At 30.0% G+C, this 21636-nt stretch overlaps 1 protein-coding gene across 5 annotated transcripts in view; it reads left to right on the top strand.

Moving 5' to 3' along the window:
- The window catches only part of LOC122716853 (puratrophin-1-like), a 431619-nt gene that overhangs the window by 228941 nt on the left and 181042 nt on the right, over positions 1-21636 (top strand). For all 5 annotated transcript variants that reach the window (XR_006347106.1, XM_043940302.1, XM_043940303.1 and 2 more), the window contains one exon: positions 8223-8312. Coding sequence is in view for 4 of the 5 variants with exons in the window: in XM_043940302.1 (XP_043796237.1) it covers positions 8223-8312 (90 nt within the window). In the remaining variant the exon portion in view is untranslated. The remainder of the gene's footprint in view (positions 1-8222; positions 8313-21636) is intronic.

Raw genomic sequence — 21636 nt, 5'->3', positions numbered from 1 at the left:
TTGCTTTAAATTCTTGTTTTATTACATTGAGACACAATTGTGATAAGGATTTTATATTAGCAAAAATGAAACTTATAATAAATGTTATAATAAATTTCACAATTTACAATAATGTTTTAAGATATATAATTTAAGAATAATTAAATTATTTTTATTATTAATAAATTGATCAAAAAAAGAAAATATGACGAAGAACAAGATCATAATAGATAAAAATAAATAAAAGATTATATGTATATGGAAAAATTAAAGGTGATCTTGAAAATTTATTTAATTTATTTTTATTCTGCTAAAAGATGAAGAGATCCCGTTACTTTCCTTTTCCCTGTTTTTTTATGCTTACACAATTTTTAGTTATCATAATTTCTTCTATTCTGTGAATATTTCTAATCTTCAAGCGTTATATATAATTTCATATTGCTATATAGAAATAAATTTCATAAGGTGTAGTTATGATTAGAATTAAATATATACCAAATTATTGGAATTATATTGTATTACATAACATATTGGAATTCTAAGTTACGATATCTTATCTATTAAAGAAAATCGAAATTTGATCATTGTTCTTCTGCATTTCTTTATTAAACAAATATAAATATCATATAGTTATTTTAGCTAACTGTAATTTTATATTTTTTCTCAGTAAAGAAATATTTTCTTATATCTGCATACATAAATAAGAATTGCTAATAATTAATTCACTTTGCATGGTATTTTCATTATATTAATTTTATTTTAGAATTTTATTTTAGAATCTCTAAATACATAATTAATTAAATTCCTAAAAAAATTTCGTCTCAATGATTGCTTCATTAATCATTCTTCTCTTACAATAACGTTTAAAATATGCATTTACCACGAATCGAACTTCAAATTACTATAATTTTTATAATTTGCAAATTTAACAGATTTAAAAATTTCTTTAACAGAAGAAACTGATCAAAATTTTGTTCCAATAAATTAAATTCTATCATATAATGTATTGATTCTTCCTAGCCATTGGTTGTCATTGTATCACAATCCAATTGTACCAGACGACGTAAAATGAAATCGAAACGATGAAATCCGTTGACAAGGAACAGGAAACGGAAGGATCCATGACAGCGTGTATTCGGTTTTTGCAGACGGAGCGTAACGATCAGGTGGACCTAATCGCTTCATTTCACGGCAGTTTGTCGTGCTACCTGCCCTCGTCTGGGTCAATCAGGGCTAAGATTGGTCGGAGGAACGAAACGGTTTCGTTCCGCGTGCCCTGGTGGCCACCGTCGAATTTAGGTTAATGCACGTTAATGCATCAAAAGGTGGAACCGGTTTTTCACTGGCTTTTTCGCTCCCCCGACACCAGTCGAATCCCGCGCCTCGTCCCATTTCGTTGCAGCCATTTGTAGTCGTTACGTATTAATCACGCGCGTCTGTTGTTTGCGGTGAACGAGGCACCGCACCGCAATTTCGTATGCCTTGATTCGACGACAATGGACCGGTTGAAAAGAGCGGGCCGATTGAAAGATTGTGTTAATTTGGGATCGAGGCCTTCTCTCTCTCTCTCTCTCTCTCTTTCCCTCTTTGGAATTTACAGTTTTTCAGGCGTGCGTTCGAAATTGAAGAATCGATATGAAGTCAATTCTGAAAGTTTCTTTACGTGTTACATTTGTGATTGTTACAATGTTGTCGAGGAAATTTGATTTCTGACAATGACTGATTTTTGTGAAAGGTGTATTGTAAATTTGAATAAAATTGTATACAACGTATATTATATTCCATATATTTATAATGTTATAAAAAACAGAATTGTTTTTGATTTTCATAATACACAACTCGTTAATTGAACATGGGTGAACGTAATTCTATAAGTAATGTGAAACAGATTTTCGAACTTATAAAACATTAATAAACTGGATTAATTTATTAATTATAATAATTTAGATAATTAAAGTGGACTGAAATATTGGCAAAAAGTCATTTTGCAAATCCTAGATCGTATAAAAAATAGAATAGATATCTTACTAAAAACACGATACTTTTCATATTTATCTTCTGACAAATTCAATCAATAATTTGACAAAGGAAGATACTCACTTGAGTAAAATATATATAATTTGCTGCAAATAAGAAAACTTTTAAACTTATCCTTGACCGAGTAAAAACGAACACTCTTAAGTGTCGAATAAAAAAATCTTGTCTCGATGAACTCATCTTCGTACATTATTTTAAATTGTGTCTACCGTTCTCCGCGTTTCGAGAAGCACGAAATTGTTATTCTTGTTGTTGTTGTTGATTCTTCCGGAATCAGGCATCCCGTTCTCGTTCCTATGAACGGCACAACAGTAACAGCAGCTGCATCCGATTGCGTATCAGCGACCTCGATCGTCCCCTCCCCTCTCTTGCATTCCCCTTTCCCTCTCTTATCCACCCCCACCTTTCCATTCAGATCATTATGTCAATGATCCCGGCCGGAGGAGGAAGCCACGCGAAATTCATCCGCAACGTATAGCGGCCACCAACTTCCTGACAACTCGAGTCAAAGGTATCCCGCGTCGTGGAATGTTTATTTACCTTAACGCGATATGATTGCGTCTGTATAACACTTCGTTTCTGTCTCTTTATCGGTGAATGTTAATATTGATACTCACGGTAAACATTGGACAAAATTGAAGTAGAAATATTGGAAGTTTTTTTCCCAATATGTTATGTACAATATAATTCGAATAATTTGATATATATTTAATAATCTGATATACATAATTCTAATCATAACTATGTTATACGAAATTCATTTTCATCGTAATATTATTCATTTTATATCGCAATATGAAATTACATATAACGTTCGAAGAATGTTGATTTATTGTTTATAAGTTGATGTAGAGAAGAAAATGGGTCGAGTTTTTTTTTTGAAAATATATTTATTTTTTACTTTTGTATTTGCGAAAATAATTTGGATTGCATTGATTATTTAATAGATGAAGAAAATTTATTACTCGAGCACTGAAGATGGTGAAGAAAATTTTCGCGAAATAATGATAGAATTTTTTTTTTTATGAAAATATATTTACTTTTTACTTTTGTATTTGCGAAAATAATTTGGATTGCATTTACTTACTATTTAACGGTGAAGAAAATTTATTATTCGTTGAATATATTTGTTCGTGAATTTTAATCAAGAGAATTAATTAAAAAAAATCGATTTTACGATTATAAAATATTCAATTATTCACTTCTTATTTAATTATTTAATTTAAATTATTGATTAATCAAGTAGAAACTGTGACGAGCAATGCTGAATTAGTTTTCAGAATTTTTGAAAGATTAAAATAAAATTTCTTCGAAAAGTTGGAAGCCACGATTTTTAATATCAGAACAATCGATTCCTCGTCTTTCGATAGAGAAGATCGCATGTTTCGGTCTTGTTCCTCTATTTCCTTGAAACACGGAGATCTTGCATTGTATACAAATAGCTGTTTCCCTCGCGTGACTTCTCGTAATCGCTACAGCTTACACGATCGTACAGTTTTCCAAATGACCCGTGCATTGCACTCGGTCTCGACGATCTGAATGCATGTCGTAATTGGAAATTAGAAATCATGACGCTGAATGTCAAGCGGACACGATGGATCTTCTCGACTCGAGGACGCTTTGCATATCTGGTGAACGAGAATTTGTTGATAATTAGATTAGTAGCGACTAATTGACGGATAATTTTTTTATATTTAAAAACGAAATATTCGAGGAATAATTTGAGCAAAAGAGAACGAAAGATTTTCCACATTTGATTTAATCTATTTATAAAATTTTATTTTATTTGTGAATAAAGAAATAAACGAAATTCCCCTTTTTTTTCTTTGACAGTTTATTTATTATATACGTCTTTCCATGATCGAAGAAGAATAAAATAAATCATATCATTTGTTAATTTCAATTTAATAATACACGTGATACATAATATTATTGACATAATATTATTGAAAAAGGAACAAAACAATTTTCAAATTTTCGTCTTAGATCGTAGAATGGCTTTCTACTCCGGGATATTAATGAAATTACACACGTAAATTAAAATTTCCATGTATAATAAGCAGTTGTATCCCAAACGAATACAATCGAAGTTCTTCGATATCTCGCACGTTCAGCGTTTCTAGACGATTATTAAAGTTCTTCGATTACACGTTGGGAACACATTTTAGCCCATACAACAGCTTAACGGTCGGAAGCAACGTTCATTTATGCGAACGAAACGTGTGTTCGGTGTCACGAATGAATTAAGACGTTCGAACAGCTGCTAATCAACGACGTGCAGGAAACAGCGGCTGGTATCGCGTTCACGTTGGTTCGATCATCGAAATCGCGTGCGCCTCGTTTTCTCCCCCTTTCTCTTTACCCCGGCTTGTTTTCTATTTCACTTTCATCCTCGATCGTCTTGCCAGCATGCCCATTTTTCCCTTGATCGTTTCGCGACTTTCAGTTTTACGATCCCGATCGTCTTACGATGCTTCTCTAAGCGAAAGGCTACAGCTACGCGTTTTTATTGTATTGGAACGAGATTCAGAGTTCCATAAATTATGATAATTCCAATTATCAAATTCAGTATATGGAAATATTACAAAATTATACCGATATATTTTTATCTTTGTATACTTTCTCTGTTTCTTCTCTCGCCATCGTGTATATATATATATATATGTACGATTACTATCATCTTCAAAATTTTTCTTTTTGAATTTTTATCTTGTCTCCCTTTCATAACCATACTTTCCCTTCTAGCTTAATCTTATAATTTTATACTATCTTCCTTCCATCTTTCTTCGATCCACTCTCTAAATCTTATCTTATAAAATTTTTTCAAATTCAATCACCTTTTTTGTTACATTAAAAAATTAAAATCTAATTTTGATTCATTTTATATTTTGCATATACCATCGCATATTATTTTCTAATTTTTTCTTTTCAATTTTACTTCTATATTTTATAATATATATCTCGCGTTTTCGTTCGAAATTTAAAAAATTTTTTTTGGAAATTTATTATATTATAAAAAGCTATATTATAATTAATTAATTCTTATCTATTTTCTCTGTTTTTCGTCTACCAATCTATCTTCAAATATTTTCAATTTTTATCTTATAACCCTTTCATATTATTCATTCATTTCCTTTGCCTTCAGTTTCCTTCCCCATTCATCAATCCCCTCTCCAAGTCTCTTATTTTTATCAAATACTTCTAGAATGAAGGGTAGATAAACGATGAAAAAAAAAAAAAAAAAAAAGATGAAAATTTCACGAGGGAATTAGCAGCAACGATTCGACGAGTTCCACGAAAACGATAAATCAGTGATAAACTATGCAATTTCTTCACCCCTTATCTTAGCCCTCTTTGTGATTCCCTCCCGTAACGGTGATGCAGTGGCCCCATTGTCTTGCGAAACTGTACAACAGTCTTGTTATCGCGCAATTAACGCCTCCGCGTAACGAGTTTGACCGTTGAAATTTGCGTGGTCGTTTCGCGATCGTGCCCAGTGTTTAGATTAAGAGAACTTACGGGAAGTGACGAAGAGTGGTCGAAATAGAAATCGTTTCTACCTTGATTGGAATATTATCATTTTTACTTTTTACGTTGGTATGAAGATAAGTATGGGAATTATTCTTGAAAGTTGTTACGAAAGTTGTTATTAAATATTATTTCTTTTCTAAATGAACTTCTTTGAGTTTTAAAATTAATAATTAAATGAGAAAAGTTCATTAACCCATTGACGATAATAAGCGTGTAATGAAAAGTCAACAAAGTAAATTAAAAGTAATGTTTTAAATTAATATTTATGAATGTGTAATAATGTTTTAAATTTGTTTATGTGCAATTGTGTTTTAATTAACATTATTGAATTAACATTAAATTAATGTATATTTCAGATGTAATAAAATTTATTGTTAAAATTTATTATATATTAAAAATTTTATTTATCAATTTTTTAGAATATGACTTTTATATATATAAATATTTCCTCATAATTCTATTTTTTAATTTTTTTTCTTTCAATTTTTTAACGCATACAGTCTTTTATAATCAAATACTATTGTACTACGTGCACACAATATTTCTAAATCTATAACTATTTATGTAGAAATTAACGAAAAATTAAAAAGATTTTCCCTGTATGTATGTATTTTTATATCAAAAATTTTATTAAATTCTTCAGTTGATAAATACGCGATTTATTTCGTCATAAGAACATTAAAACCAAATGTGTAACCGCATAAATACCTAATAATATCCGGAAACGTGCGAAAACGGCGGAAATTACACGCGGATACGAGCTCAAAGAGTTAAAAAAACCAGCACTTAATTTACTCCACAATTTCTCCTCGACCCAACATCCTAAAAATCCTCGAATCGAATATACCCGCCGGATAAACGAAAGATCAAAGAACACTTCCCCTCCCAAAAACAATTTATCGGCTGCACGATCACGAAGTCACAATAAAATACCAGGATCGAAATTCAATAGCAATTCGCCGGTCCATAAACAATTCCAACATCCTTAAATCACGTGCATGATGTTCGTTTCGTTCGGCGCGTGTTCCTATTCCGCGATTCGAATCTCGCCGCGCGGCTGCGCCGTGTAGCGGTACTTTCCTAGGGAATTTTTCCGCCTCGGTGTTTAGCCGTGAAACCAGCCACAATAAACCATAAACCGTGGCCGCGCCACGGCCGTCTTAATTGCGTACAATTAATTTGTCCACGTCGCGTGTATAGAAAATGCATCTCGATGGAATGATCTGTGTATCTTGCGAAAAGTTGCGTGCATCACGACGTTCACCTTCGATCGTTTGGATTCTTTGGTCGTTTCGATTGCTCGACGAAAAGACATCTAGAGTTGAGAGGTGAGGTTAGAATGAACTATAAATCAAATTATAGTCGAGTTTGTGGTGCAACAGGCTTGAATGTTATTAAAATTATAATGACGTTTGAAAAATAATCGTTAAAATAATATATTGTTTTATTTGGGTAAGTGTTATTTGAAATAATTATGCGTTTGTTTATTTGAAAGGATAAGTGACTTTTTCTTTAGATCAATTCTATAGATTATTTGAAATGAAATAATTTCTTGAACATTCTAATTGAGAATCTGTTGAGATTGTTTTCGTTTGTTATAATAATAGATTTATTACAATATTTTTCTTGAATTTTTGAAGCAAAGATAACTTTAAGAGTAAAAATTCCATCAAATAAAATAGACGATAAACGTGATTTCCTTAGAAGAAAATGAATTCGTCGGTATATTTGATTTCTGTTTGCCAAGATTCGTTGTGGGAATGAAGAAATTTATAATAGGGTGAGTTTAAGAAAGTTTAATTGAGTCTGAAAAAATTATTATAAATTTAAGTTACTTTTTTAAGTTAAGTAAGGTAACTTGGTTGTAAATTTAATAGAAAAATTTAACTGAAGAAAGAAATTTAATAATTCCTATAATAATTATAACAATATATATATATAATTTATACAATATAAAATACGATAAATTTACAGGAATTGTATGAAAAAAGATCGCAATTCACACTTCACATATCCAAAATCTTCAAGGACAAAATTTAAATGATTCAATAATAAAAAAAGAAATTGAACTAAAAAATATCATGTAAAAAAGATTTTAATAGAATAAAGTAAATGATACGTATTACTACATAACATTATTCAAAAAGTGCTTTAATTGAAAAAAAGTACTTTAAATAAATTAAATTAAATAAATATTAAAATGTAGAATAAGAATAATTAACTTAATCTCTTGAGAAAAATTAAAATGGATAATTTGTTAATAATAAATCAGAAAGATTTAGAATTTCATTTCCTTCCACGAATTACATTTTCACCAACAGAGAGCACAATATGCATATATATGAAGCCAATCAATCGAGTTCGAATACACGAGTTTTGCGATAGGTCAGTTGGCATTGGGAGCAGCGGTATGAGTGAAACACTTCCTTCGATTTTTGAAACGGGGTTGGGAAAGTTATCCGATATCCTTTCACGGGTGGATCGCGGTCATATTTGTGCAACTGTCACGAAGGGACACTTTACGCAAACCCTCTTGTGTACTGGCATTATATCAGATTACCGAAATCTGCTGGTATACGATTCCGTTCGTCGATTGAGATACAAACGCGAGGCTCGTGAGATCGGATTCGTAAAGGATGCGGGAGTAACGAGATCCCTGTTGTCTCCTGTTTCAGGAACGAAAAAGAGAGTGGACGATGTGGTAGCGCCCAGGACCATTCACGACATACCGGAACACGTTCTCACGTGTGGCCTCACGCTTCCTGGTAAGTCTGACAAATTTTTCATTTTTATTTCGATGTATTCGTTAAAACTTTTTAATGTCTAATTTCTTTTTTTTTTTTTTTTTTTTTTTAAATTCTGTTTTCTACGTTTCTTCGTATTAGTAAACGAGCAAAACATTTTAAACATAATAATTGATAAAAATTATTTAATATCGTTTAGATATTTTAATAAAAACATTATAAATATTGAAAATTGCGAATCGTAATTTTTGAACAGCAGAAATTGTACAATCTAATAACTAAATCATTCAAATCTTTATTTATAAACATTGCCAAACTCTATTCTATCAATATTCGTCAACCAAATTCCTATCATTCTCCTAATTCAATACAATCTAAACTTCGATTCCTTCACAAGTGGGTCATTAAAATTTTCATTAAACAGACACCCTGATACGCTATCTTCGAACATAACACACAGGATAAACAGAGGAGTAGAATTGTGATTATTAATACTTCATTGATAATAATATTTTCGATGATATCGTTAAGATATCTTCAATGGATGAAAGAAGAGTGGAGTTTCTATTTTTTTTTTTATTTAAAGTTATTATTAAAGCACGTACAAATATTATTTGTAACAATATTTACTTAAACTGTTTCTGTTCGCGTTTATTTATAGATTAACAATATCTTCAACAAGAAAGGAAAAATAGAAACTCTAGTTACTTTTATCAGTTATCTTAAAGATATTATCGAATGATATCGGTAACACACCGATACTATCATTACTTATCGATAACAATATCGACAGTCACAATATCGATCGTCTTATCTCACAGAGGAATATACACAGAAGCCAGGACACACCCATTGCCTCCTAAAGCCCAATTCACACGCCTCTACATCCTTGCGTCTATTTACGTGGTTTAAAATGCTTCTCTTTATCGTGCTATCTTTATACGTTCCTTCCTCTACATCCTGTTTGTCCTTTTCTCGAGGCTCTCACGGATGTTTAACTGTATTCTCGCGTTGGTACTTAGTTAACGATTAACTTAGCATAAAATCGGTGCAAGGGTTTTTTTTTTTTCGAGAAAAAGAATTACGAGGAGGATGAGATATGTTGAGGTTGAGGCTTTGAGAGAGAGGAAGTTGATGTACGCTTAGGATGGGATCTTGGGTTGTTCGCACGAGGAAAAGATGATCTTTTCGAGATGAAGGGTTTTTAAAAGGGTGAAGGATGGAAGGGTGTGTTGAGTGTTTTATTCTTTCTGAGAGATTCTTGTTGAAAGGGTTTTAATTTATGATGGTAATTTGATTGGTGGGGGAGAAAGGATATGTTTGAAGATGGAATTTTCATTTTCATTCTGTATAATTTATGAATTGTTATATAATTAGCAACTGTTATATAGATGGAAAAAATGAATCAAAAATAGTTTTGAAAGTTGAAGAAGGCTTTTCTCAAAACTTTTACAAATTTGATTTTGTAACCAATTTATATAATTTATTATGTAATTTTGTATCTGAAAGTCAGAGTTATCCCAGTTATTCGTTAATAGAAAAACTGTTGTAATCATAAATTTGTAACATTGTATTTTTAAATTATCAATTCATCTTTGTTATTTAACAATTATTATATAATGTGAATGTAATATCTCCAGTTATATTGATAAAACAAAAAAAAAAAATGGTAGCTATATAAATGAATTATTTTATTTTTTGTCAACTAATAATAATTTTAAAAAATATATTGAATAAATGGTAAGGTATGGTAAGTTATGGTAAGATAAAATACAGTTTTTAATTTTTGAAATAGAAGCTGTGAAATAATGTCGAAAAATAATTTATTCCCCTTCCATTTACGTGTAAAAATTATTTCTCGACTAGTTTCTGTCTGATGTCGATTTCGTTATCCGTAGCTTTCCATTCGTGCAACAATTTCCAACCAATGTTTCACATGTGCGCATCCATTACCTTCCCCTTTTGGAACGTATAATTTTCTCGCATTCCACCGTCTCCACTCTCCACCATCCTCCTCGTGGAACGTTTCTAAAGAGGAGGAATCACAGGAATTGAACCACTAATGCGACTAATTCGAAAAGAAAACATCCTAACCGTACTTTCTCGTGATCTTTATTAAAACTCTGCCGAGGATCGAATCTCTCCACACTCGTTGTTCCATCGTTCCTTGTTGAAAATCTTTGGATCGCTGCATAAATTACGTTTATCGCCACGCCTCGTTCGTGTAAACAGATTCTCTTCGTGTTATTTCTTCTCTGTTTACAACGTATTTATAACGTAAACAATAATATTATGAATTATTTAATAATACAATCATTATATTTGTATTGGTAATAAGTAAGAAAGGGTGAAGTGAGAATTATCGAAAGATCATTTTTCATAAATTTAAACAGTGTTACATATCTCTAATAATAATAAATAAATCGTTTTTTATTTATTAGCTATTAGTTTTTCAACTCTAATATTCAAAAGCTTTTGGAAGCAGTAAAAAAATTTCAAATAAAACCAATTTATAACCAATGTTTAGTGAATAATAAAAAAAAAATTTTTTTTGATTCTTCCAAATAATCAATTTTTTTTATTTCTATTTATTAATTTTCTTTTCTTCTAAAGTGATTGCCAATATGAATTTTAATTTTTTAATTATTTAGTGGAAAAATATGTTTCCAAACTTTTCAACGATAGTGTATATTAATACATGCGGTTCATTAAATTGCAGAAAAACTAATATATCGATAAATTTATTGAAAATTGAAAAAAATATATTTATTCTTTTTCAAAATCATTGCAATAACATTTTGAAAATTTGAAAATACAAACGCGAAAATTTTCTATATACATTTTTTTGAATTGAAAGAGTTAATAAATAAATCCAAAAATTTTTATAAAAGAAGTATAATCCCATACATCATAAATAATAATAAAGATTATTAATTGATTAACAAATTTACATAACTATATTCTAGAAGCATGTCTATCTCTTATTTCTAAACAAACTTAAATAAACTATATATGAATAATCCTCATTAATTTTTCTCGTTCAAATCAGAGAAAAAGAAAAAAAAAAAAAAAAAAAAATATTAGCTTCGAACGAATTCGTGGAAAAAAAACAAACTATCGCAGCAAAAAAACTTACGCCGGCTATTTAATATCAACGCTACAACGCTCCCTTCTTTTTCCTCTTTCTCCTTCTCTTTCCACTTGAGCATCCGCTTTCTCTTTGTAAATATTTTCTCCGCTATTTTTCTTTCTTCCCCTTCTCTGCCCCTCTCCCTCCCTTCCCCCCCCCTCCCATTTTCTCTATTTACAAGCACTTCCTGTTTCTCGTTCGCGAAACTCATAGCTGATCGTGTCCCCTCGTTTCCTCCTATGGTTGTCCCATCGTCGACGCGCACGTTAAACAGCAAACAAAATGAAAACGGGACATTCTCGTCGTCTCGAGAGAAGAGCAAGGACAAAGAGGTGCTCGCCCGGAATTCAATTTTAAACGAAAACGCTGGTGAAACGATTTCTGTGTCGCCTTTGAAGATGAGTCGCGTGCTCCTTCGTGCTTGTTCAGGGGGCGAAAAAAAAAAAAAAAAAAAAAAAAAAAAAAAANNNAAAAAAAAAAAAAAAAAAAAAAAAAAAAAAAAGAAAAAAACTCGCTCGAAGGCCCGTCCGTTTGCAAAAGAATTTTTCATTATTTAACGGTGTTACACGTGTTTTATGCGCGCTGGAAGACGCGAAGCGAGTTTTTCTTCGAAGGTTTTGTTACAGGTTTGTTTTCTGATAGTCTTAGACCTGTAATCTTTCACCGTTCGTACCGTCTTTTTACAGTGTTATTAATCGGCAAGAACGGTAAAAACGGAGTTATGCCGTTCCCGTAACCGCTTGGTAAAATTTTTGAAAACAGGAGGAACAATTACATTGTCGCCGTCAGCGTGGAAAGTGAAGGATAACGCGACCCTAAAATCCGCGGATGGGTGAAAGGAAAAGGAGTATTATGCGTTTTATATCTAATTGGATATTCTTTACGCACGTTTCGTATTTTCTGTTTCAAGAATTTGCATCTGGATTGTCGTGAATCGATTCGGTAAGGTAATTCTCTCCCGATTTTTAAGAGTTGATAACGAAAGTGGCTTGAAATCCGAACTAGATGAACGTTAAATGCGGGGGTTATGTAACAATAATTGTTTTTAGAATAGCAGTATTTTTGAAAAAATTATTAATTATGAATTTTTGAATATGATATTTCGAATTTGAATTTATAGACTTGGATCCTTGAATTTGGAGATTCATTTGTAATCTTAATAATTCAAAAATAATTAATAATAATAATAATAATTAATAATAATATTATATAATAATATTAAATAATAATACTTAATATTTCAAAAAGTTATAAATTCTTAAATTTTTAATCCAAGAATTGAAAATCGATGGATCCATGTTTCTTGTATTCTTTTTGGACACTAATATTTCTCTTATCGTGAACTTTGAATTTAAATCTATGGATTTGAATCTATCTATGTGTTTTAAAATCATAAAGCTTAAACTCATGAATTTAGAAATCAAAAATTGGAAATGGAATGGATTCTAAATTTTAAATTTCTGATCTCTTTAAATGAATTTTGGATCCCAAATCCAAGTTTCTTGATTTGAATATAAGTTTTTGAATTGAAATATTCAATTATTTTTAAATTATTCACCTGTACTGCATGAATTCTAAAAAAATTACTCATATTATTTTTTTAAAATTCATTACAACTTACTCATTACAATATTTTAAAACACTTGTCAGTACAGTAAATTGCATATTATCTATTTTTAAACATCTCTGTGAATATACTCTTTTATTTCTTATTACTACATAATGGTATAATTTAACAAGTTTGTATTGTATTGGATGCTTGCAAGTAAATATCTTAATTGCCATTTCTATGCATTCTTCCGGCAGTCTTCTTTATAATTAAATGCAAGCATTTCCTCCATGTAAAGATTTCGCACGACTTATTTGTCATTCTATAGGATAGGATTCGCGCATTTCCTCTTTCTCGTGTAAAAATTACATGTAATTTTTCTCTCCATTATCCCATTATATGCCTCACCAGACTATTATTACATCCAATCGTTAGACGTAATTATAAGCTAAGAATATCTATATTCTTGTTTATTTTTGAAAAAGTAAAAAGATATTTTTGAATCTAATATCACTGAAAACGTAACAAGTAAAAATTTCAACAAATTTTCAGATCCGTCTCATTATATAATTATATGCCTTGTTATCAACATTTAATAATTAATAATATCATTTTAAATTAATCATTTTAAATTAATCTTTTTCATTGACTTATATAATTACTTTTTTACCATTGAATTAAACAAACTCAGAAATAAAACAATATATAATACAGTATTATTACGATTATCAATTTTATCGTAGTCAATTAATTCCTAAAAAATATAAATTTTTATCATAATACATTATAACAAGCAATAATTATGAGCAAATATAATTTAAATATAAAATTGTGAAAAGAGGATCTCTAATAATTTTATAATTTCTATTATAAAATTATAAAAAAGTGGTTATATAAATTTTATTAAAAATTATAAAAAATAATTAATATAAAAATTATTATAAAAATAATATCGATAATTATAAAAAATTATATAAAATATTAAAAAAGTGATCAATATTATATACTTATAAGTGAATTATGTATTTTTACATCACGTCATTCTATTTAAAACAATCCTCGAAAAGACACGCGTTTCCTAATCGTTTCTTGTGAGCTTTTTTCTAAAGGAAAAAGAGGAACAGAAAAAACCTAAAGAGCCTTAATCTGTAATCTCATAATTGACGAAGCAATCACTTTACACCGATTAGCGCGTTTAAATTCGCGCAGTCATCCAAAAGACGTTCGTTGAATAGAAAGAGGAAGTAGACAGTGATTCGTGAGAAATAAAAATTCGATAGATCGAAGTTTCGACTTTTCTTCTTGTATTATTTTAAATTTTGAGGATAGTTATTTTTGATATTTTGAATAATTATTTAGATTGAATTTGTTATTGGAATGTACACGGTATTAATGATATTCTTAAGAAAAACATAAAATCTAAAAAGAACATAAAACAAATCTAATATAAGATATTAGATTTTTTGAAGAATTCTAGAGACTAAACAAATACGAAACTTGATATGTGTTTGTTATTTATTAAAAAATTTAAATTTTTTGCTTTTATTTTCATTGTTTGTTTCTAGAATTTTTTATTATAATGACATCCTGTATATTAAAAATCAAATTTCATTTGATTTGAAATCATGTTTTCTATTACGTTAGTGAAAAAATAAAAGTGGAGTATATAAATAATAATTAAACATTGATATTAATATTAATCTAAGACTATTTTCAAATAGTTAACTCAAAATAAGTCATATTATTTTGTATAGATGGCAGCAGTTATAATATTTTATATTCAAAGAATTATCAAAGAATATTATGAATTCTATTGAATAGAAAATATCAGAATTCTAAACGATGTAATAGATAATAGAAACAAAAAGTGAAGCCATTAATCGCGAATAATAATAAATTTTTATAAATACAATTTACCACTCAATTACATCAATTTATGTTAAAATGCTTTTAGCACCGTCCATTACCAATTACCCTCGTCTATTCGTGTATTTCTATCGCTCAACTACACCGATATTTCTTATCTCTTATTGCCACACCTCCCTGCATCCTTTTTCAACAAACGAAAGATATTAAATATTTCTCTAGTAACGAAATGTAATTTTCAGTCCCTTGATTGATCAGAGGAAACGAAATGTAACTCGATGAAGCGTTTAACGAATCAATTTGATTTAATCGACGCAACGAAAATCTGTGCGTTTTGTCGATAGAAATCAGAACGAATGTTTTGCGATTCTTTGAAGAGCTTCGAGCAAAGAAACGTTCTTGAAATAGGTCAACTTGTGAGATCTAATTACATGCTCCACTCTGAGCATATATCATAAGAAAAAGTAGTTTCATTTAAGTCCACGAGGAAGCAGTATTTCATCATAAAGTCTCATTGTTGTAATCTATGTATTATAAATGAAGTCTAAACTAATGGGATAATTCTAATTTCATTCAAATAATAGCTGAAATAATATATTGTTAAAATAATATATTATGTGCGTTGATTCATAAATAATTATTTCTCAGTTAATTTCAAGATATATCTTTTGTCTAATATCTCTAAATAGGATGTAATTTAACAATTAGAACGTTATCCAAAATCAATAAATATTTTATTTGATCATGTTTGAAAATTCAAAATTGCTTTGAACTTTGCTTTAGATATTGTCATACATCTATACTGTTGTGTAAAATGCTTAAACTCTTGCTTAATTCTCTTAAAAAAATTAGAAAATTGAGATTATAAAAATATTTCTAGAATTGGCTCACAAACAATTTATCTTAATATTTATTATATTGAATTATCTAAATAAGTTAATATATTAATAATATTGATTGTTCTTAGTAATTTAAATTAATTTTTTCTTATGATATACACCTTGTATGTAACATTGTATAAAATATCAAAATTATATTTAATTTTTTGTCTAATAAAAATTAGAATGAACATTATTAACTAATAATTCTGCTATTATATTGTCGTCAAATCAATACTAGAGACTATTAACAAAATAAAAATATAATAAATTTTTTTTATCAATATAAGAAGACTTTTGAAAATTTTTCAATAAAAGATGAACTATCCCAAAAAATGATGAAACTTTCAATTCAATCTTTCAATTTTCCAATATACGCAAGGCAATTAATAATCTTGAACGGAGATGTTAATTAATGTATAATAAATAACAACTTAATCAATGGAACTTAATTAATGGAAGAGATAATTATCATAAGCTCATTTTCGAGTACGAATTGCGGGCGTGTATCGAGCTGTCGATTATACGTGAACTTTTCGAATAACGATGGAATATCGTGGAGAGCAGGGAGTTTATCGGAAGTCGTCAGGTCAACGGCTCCGCAAACATCTTTATTGTCGAATGAGCGAGCGTAAAGAGCGGATCGCTTTCACGTGCAAGCTTCTTCGGTTAAATAACGCGCTCGTGTGCTCGAGCATGAATTAGATGACGTAGTTTAGAGAACCTTAATTCAAGTTAGTAGAGCGGCACCCGATCTTATCTTTTTTCGAAGAATAGGCTTCCGCCATCGTTACTTTGAATTTCGATAGAGAGTGAAATTGTTGCTTTTCGGTTTTATATAGGAAATATAATATTAGAATTGAAATGATTATTAACTTTTTGATATGAAATTTTTAAATGTTAACATTTTGCAATATTTCTCTTTAGATATAATATTTTACTTTTGAATAATTGAATCATTGAATAATAAGATATAAATTTTTTCAAAGAGTTTAGGATAGAAGAAATAAAATGGGACAAAAATAAAGAATATTATCAATATTATTCCAAATTTTGTAATTCAGTATTAAATTTTTTTCTTTGGTAAATTCAAAATTAAAAATTTCACAATCTATCGCAATTTGGAGCCACGACAAAACTTTATTAAATTATTAAAAATAATTTTGAATTGTTCATAAATTTCGGAAATCTAGAATTGGAAGAATTTTCGATCTAAAAATATTTTATCGTAGAGAGAATTTTTTTAAAACTTTTAAAAAGTTAGTTATTAAAAACTTGAATTTAAAAATATACTACAATGCTAATAATAATAAAGATAGAATATTAAATAAAATGGGACAAAATAAAGAATATTATCAATATTATTCCAAATTTTGTAATTCAGTATTAAATTTTTTGTATTAAATTGTATTAAATTGTATTAAATTTAAATTTTTTCAGTATTAAATTAAATTGCCAAGTTTTATCATTTTATATCATTCTCAAAAATTTCTCTCGAGAAATCTTGATTATTTCTTTCAAATAAAAATAATAATACAAATTTTGTCGGATTTCTATAGAGTCAAATAATTGAAAAATAAAAATATGAAGTAATAATAGAAAATTATAAATGCACTTGATAACAAATAATAATTTACACGATTAAACCGATGATTATTCAATGGAATATTTCGCCTCGCAATATTAACCAAATATGAACCAAAATAAATCGTCTTGAAAGGCATTCTTGGTGTCTTTTGGTCGAGCATGGGTGTTTCACGAAAAATTGTTGATCACGATTTAATTTATCTGATTCAGAGAATCACTTGTGCGTCCATTGTGGATAAAGAAGACATATTATGCAATGAGCAGGCTTAGACTAATTATCTATGCACGGTTTGCGGTACTTTGTTCACTGTGCTGACTGTGGATAGCCATAATTAAATACCATTTCACGGACTGCTTGTTATTAGTCGCGGCTCGTTACTGTTCACTTTATGGTCGTCCTCGAGTCTACTTCGTAAATGTACGTAAAGTTCTTTGCGAATATTTAACCGTATGAGAGAAAGAGTAAACTCTTTTTAAAAAAATGGTTCGAGTAAAGTTAAAATTAATTAAAGTTAATCGTTTAATTTAAACGTGAAATATTGAAAAGAGCAACTATATAAAAAATTAAAAATTTTAAGGAATATTATTTATCAAAGAGTATATTTCAATGTCTAAATCTTAATCCTTCTGTAACTTCCTCTGTATATATAGTCCCCTCCATTTGAGCATAAATGTTTTACTTTTTGAAAATAAGAAAATCCTTTAATTAATAGTTTCGAAATCTACTATTAAATAATGAAAGAGAGATTATTAATAAACTATAAATTTTCACTAAATTTAAACAATTTTTGAAAACATTGAAACAAAAAAATAAAACTAAGGATATTGTATAAGCTTTACTTTTTCCTTTTAATTTTTTCCTTTCCGCTTAATACAAACACAGGATCGTAACCATAACCATACAAAGAACAAAGATATATATAATTTGCCGTTCCAATTTGCCACGCCGAAAAGCTATAATTTAAAAGTATAATTGAAATCAATGAAAAAATATAAGAGAAAAATGATCATCGTTCCTTAATAAACCAAGTTTTTTTACCAATAAACTCGAAGGCATCGCCCTGTGTCACACTTACGCCTGGAAACGAAACGAAACGAAACGAGAAAGGAAGGGAAGCCCGATCGCGGAATAATAGGCGTGCGATTAAAACCGGTAAATATACGGGTGAAAAAAGGAACAGTGTAATTTTCGATACTCGATAATCATACGGGTTCGGGCGTCGTTTTAGGTGGCGCACGCTCCGGCTACGTGAGCAATTACGTTCTGGAGCAAACCGCTCGTATATCGTGCACGCAGCCAGAATTCAGGGTACGACCCAGATCTCATGCCGGCCGGCTGAGGTTTCGCCGAGGATCGATAATTTCTCGTCGATCGATGCGCCTCGCCCCTAATATATATATATATATATATATATCGCGCGAATTTTCCACGCCGGCTAATTGCGAATACTCTATGGGAAACGTAACGTGAAAGCGGCCATTTTACTGTCACGTAGATACTCCATATTGAGGATTGATGGCCGCGGATCGGTGATGCCCTCGAGCGGATCGATTTCGAAGTAATCGTTTGGATAGGGAGGGTGGAATATTATGTTTCGTTCGAATTCGGCCGATTCGAGGCATAGCAATTTTGTATATTTTCTATATAACTCTCATCATTTTTATAATCTTTATATAATTTTTCTTATAGTGGTAATTATATATTTTTGAAAGGATATAGAAGGAGACACGAAGTTGGTGTAAAAAGAAAAAATTTAAAGTGAATGAAAAGTGATGAAGATTTCCACTAATTGTAACTTAAGAAATAACTTTAAAATCGATCAAGACATTAACGTGTTTCGTAATTATTTTTCCAAAATATAAATATCTTGAAACGATAAAAAAAAATTTCTGAATGGACTATTTATTCGAGTCGCTCTAATCTTTCAGAAATTCAAAGTAACGAGCGGAACGAAAAAAACTATCGATCATTTAATCGATCGATAATCGATCGAGTTTGACGCGAACACTTTCATTCAATAATTACATTCACGTTTCACGAGGAGGTATTTAGAGGCGTCAAACTATCCCCTCTCCCCCCTCCTATAAACGGCCGAGAAATTGTTATCTGATCAATCAGTGGCGCGATCATCATGGATCAATCCGATCGAGATTGTGGTGTTTTGTTACGGCCGAAGAATAATCCGGTGTATTAATCAAACGGCGAAATTATCAATCGATCGGGGATTCTATTAATCGGACGATCGCGGCCACGATGATCGTCTTGTTGCCTCGTTACGGAACTTATTGACGGTCGATCTCTCTAATCGACAGGATGAAAGATGAAATCGTCAGGCTTGAACTGGTTAATGAGACAGCTTCTATATCGATAATATATTTACGCGGAATATTTGTGGCACAGTTTTCAAATCACGAAAGGGGATGCGATTAATTCAAGATTTTTTTTTTTTCTTAATTTTGAAAAGTTTTTATTGAAAATACGTGTGATAATTCTTGTTCGATGGTAATAATGCAATTCGTGTAAAATTTTTTTTTGTAATTATGAAGGCTATTATTACGTGAAATAATTTAAGAGTTTAAATTTTCTATGATTTTTATTTTTTTTAAATTTTATTTGTTTCATTTATTCAAAAGAAAAGGGAAATTTGGCAATTACATAAAATAATCAAAATTATAAATAAATAATTTATGTTGTATAGATATAATATTATATACAAATTTGATATACGATTTCTTAATATTTTTTTGCATTTTTTTACAGTTTGATTTGAAAGAATATTTTGAAAGATATTTGATCATTTGAACATCTTGTTTATCTATCGAATTTAAGTCTGTAACTTGGTTTTCGCACTTTGGGCATTTCTCACGTTTTTTTTGACTCTCACAGTGATGACGATAAGGGATTTTTAAATATTGACTTTTTAATATGTGTGAATATGTTAATTCGTAGAATTGATTTCTTCAAATATACTTGAAGGATAGCAAGAAATGAATAACCGGTCTTGGGTCAGCGACCGTAGTCGTAAACACTCACAATCAGCTGATGGAACGTTTGTCTTTATGATCACAAGTGTTCTGAGAAATATACGGTGTGTCCGGTTTATCTCCAACTATTGAAATATACAATACTTATAAAATTGTATAAATATACAAATATGAATATACACTTTTCATATTTAGTTACTAATTAATTTATACCGATGAAAAAGAATTACATTTGATCTTAATCACATTTTGAATTTAAATTAATTCAAACTTAATTTTAATAAATAAAACAATCAAAACTTTATTCATTCTTATCTTATAAAATTCTTAATTGTTAAATAATAAATTTCAATACAGAGATCACTTAATTTTACAATATACATTCAATTTCATTTCTTCGTATCATCTTACAGTTTACATATATCATCGAAAATCTCCATCGTCTAAAAACATATACTATAAAATTCAAAACATTGCCTACATCTTAATCATTTTTCAACATACACCACCGGTCAAAAGTTTCCAATTATCGCGTGTCGTATATATAAATTAATTAATCCATTCGTGTATACCGAAGCAAGCACATCTCAGACTCAAACATCCCCTTATGATAAATTTACTAAAGGATTTCCCCCAAATTCAATAGAATCCTAATCCAATTGTTTCTTGCTAATCCGCTCGATTCTTTCGAATATACGATTCCAAACTTTCGATCGATACTGTACGTAAGTATATCCCAGCCTAGCGATCAGCCACGCGATCGTAAAGCCTCGGATTAATTTTTTCATTCTTCGCCGGCCGAGAATCGGTTTCCGCGGTGGATGTTTACGATCCGCTCGGCGACGAATAATCCGCTCGGCGTAATTGCTACGTGCGTCTCGGCAAGACACGCTGCGTTTGCTTTTACTGCTTATCCGCAGCGGCTTTGGTATCCTGCGCAATTAGCATCCACCGACGATTCATGTCATGGGTTAATAAATTGGGAGGAGACACGGTAACGCGGGATCGGAAGCGCGCGTCGCTCGCTGAATCGGGCGTTAAACGCTCGTATAAATAAATTTTCTTGTCCTATCCCCTAACGTGTTACCAATTCTATTTTGTTATTCTACATTTATTTACATTTTGTATGTACTGTGTATGGCTACGCGTATAAATATGGGTTGTTCGTCCCCTGGAAGATAGCTAAACGACAGAGATGAGCATATTATTGGTGTTTTGGTTGATACATGATAATAGGAGTTTTTGTAAATTACGAGGATTCATTTTGTTGATAATTAATATTTTATTTGTGAATTTATGTGAAAGTTGAAGAAGCAATCAAGTTAAAATTTGGAATAATGTTACTTCAAG

The sequence above is a fragment of the Apis laboriosa genome, unplaced genomic scaffold (assembly GCF_014066325.1).
Source record: "Apis laboriosa isolate Shangri-la unplaced genomic scaffold, ASM1406632v1 scaffold49_cov149, whole genome shotgun sequence".
NCBI lineage: Eukaryota > Metazoa > Arthropoda > Insecta > Hymenoptera > Apidae > Apis > Apis laboriosa.
This window is presented reverse-complemented; position numbering and strand designations above follow the sequence as displayed.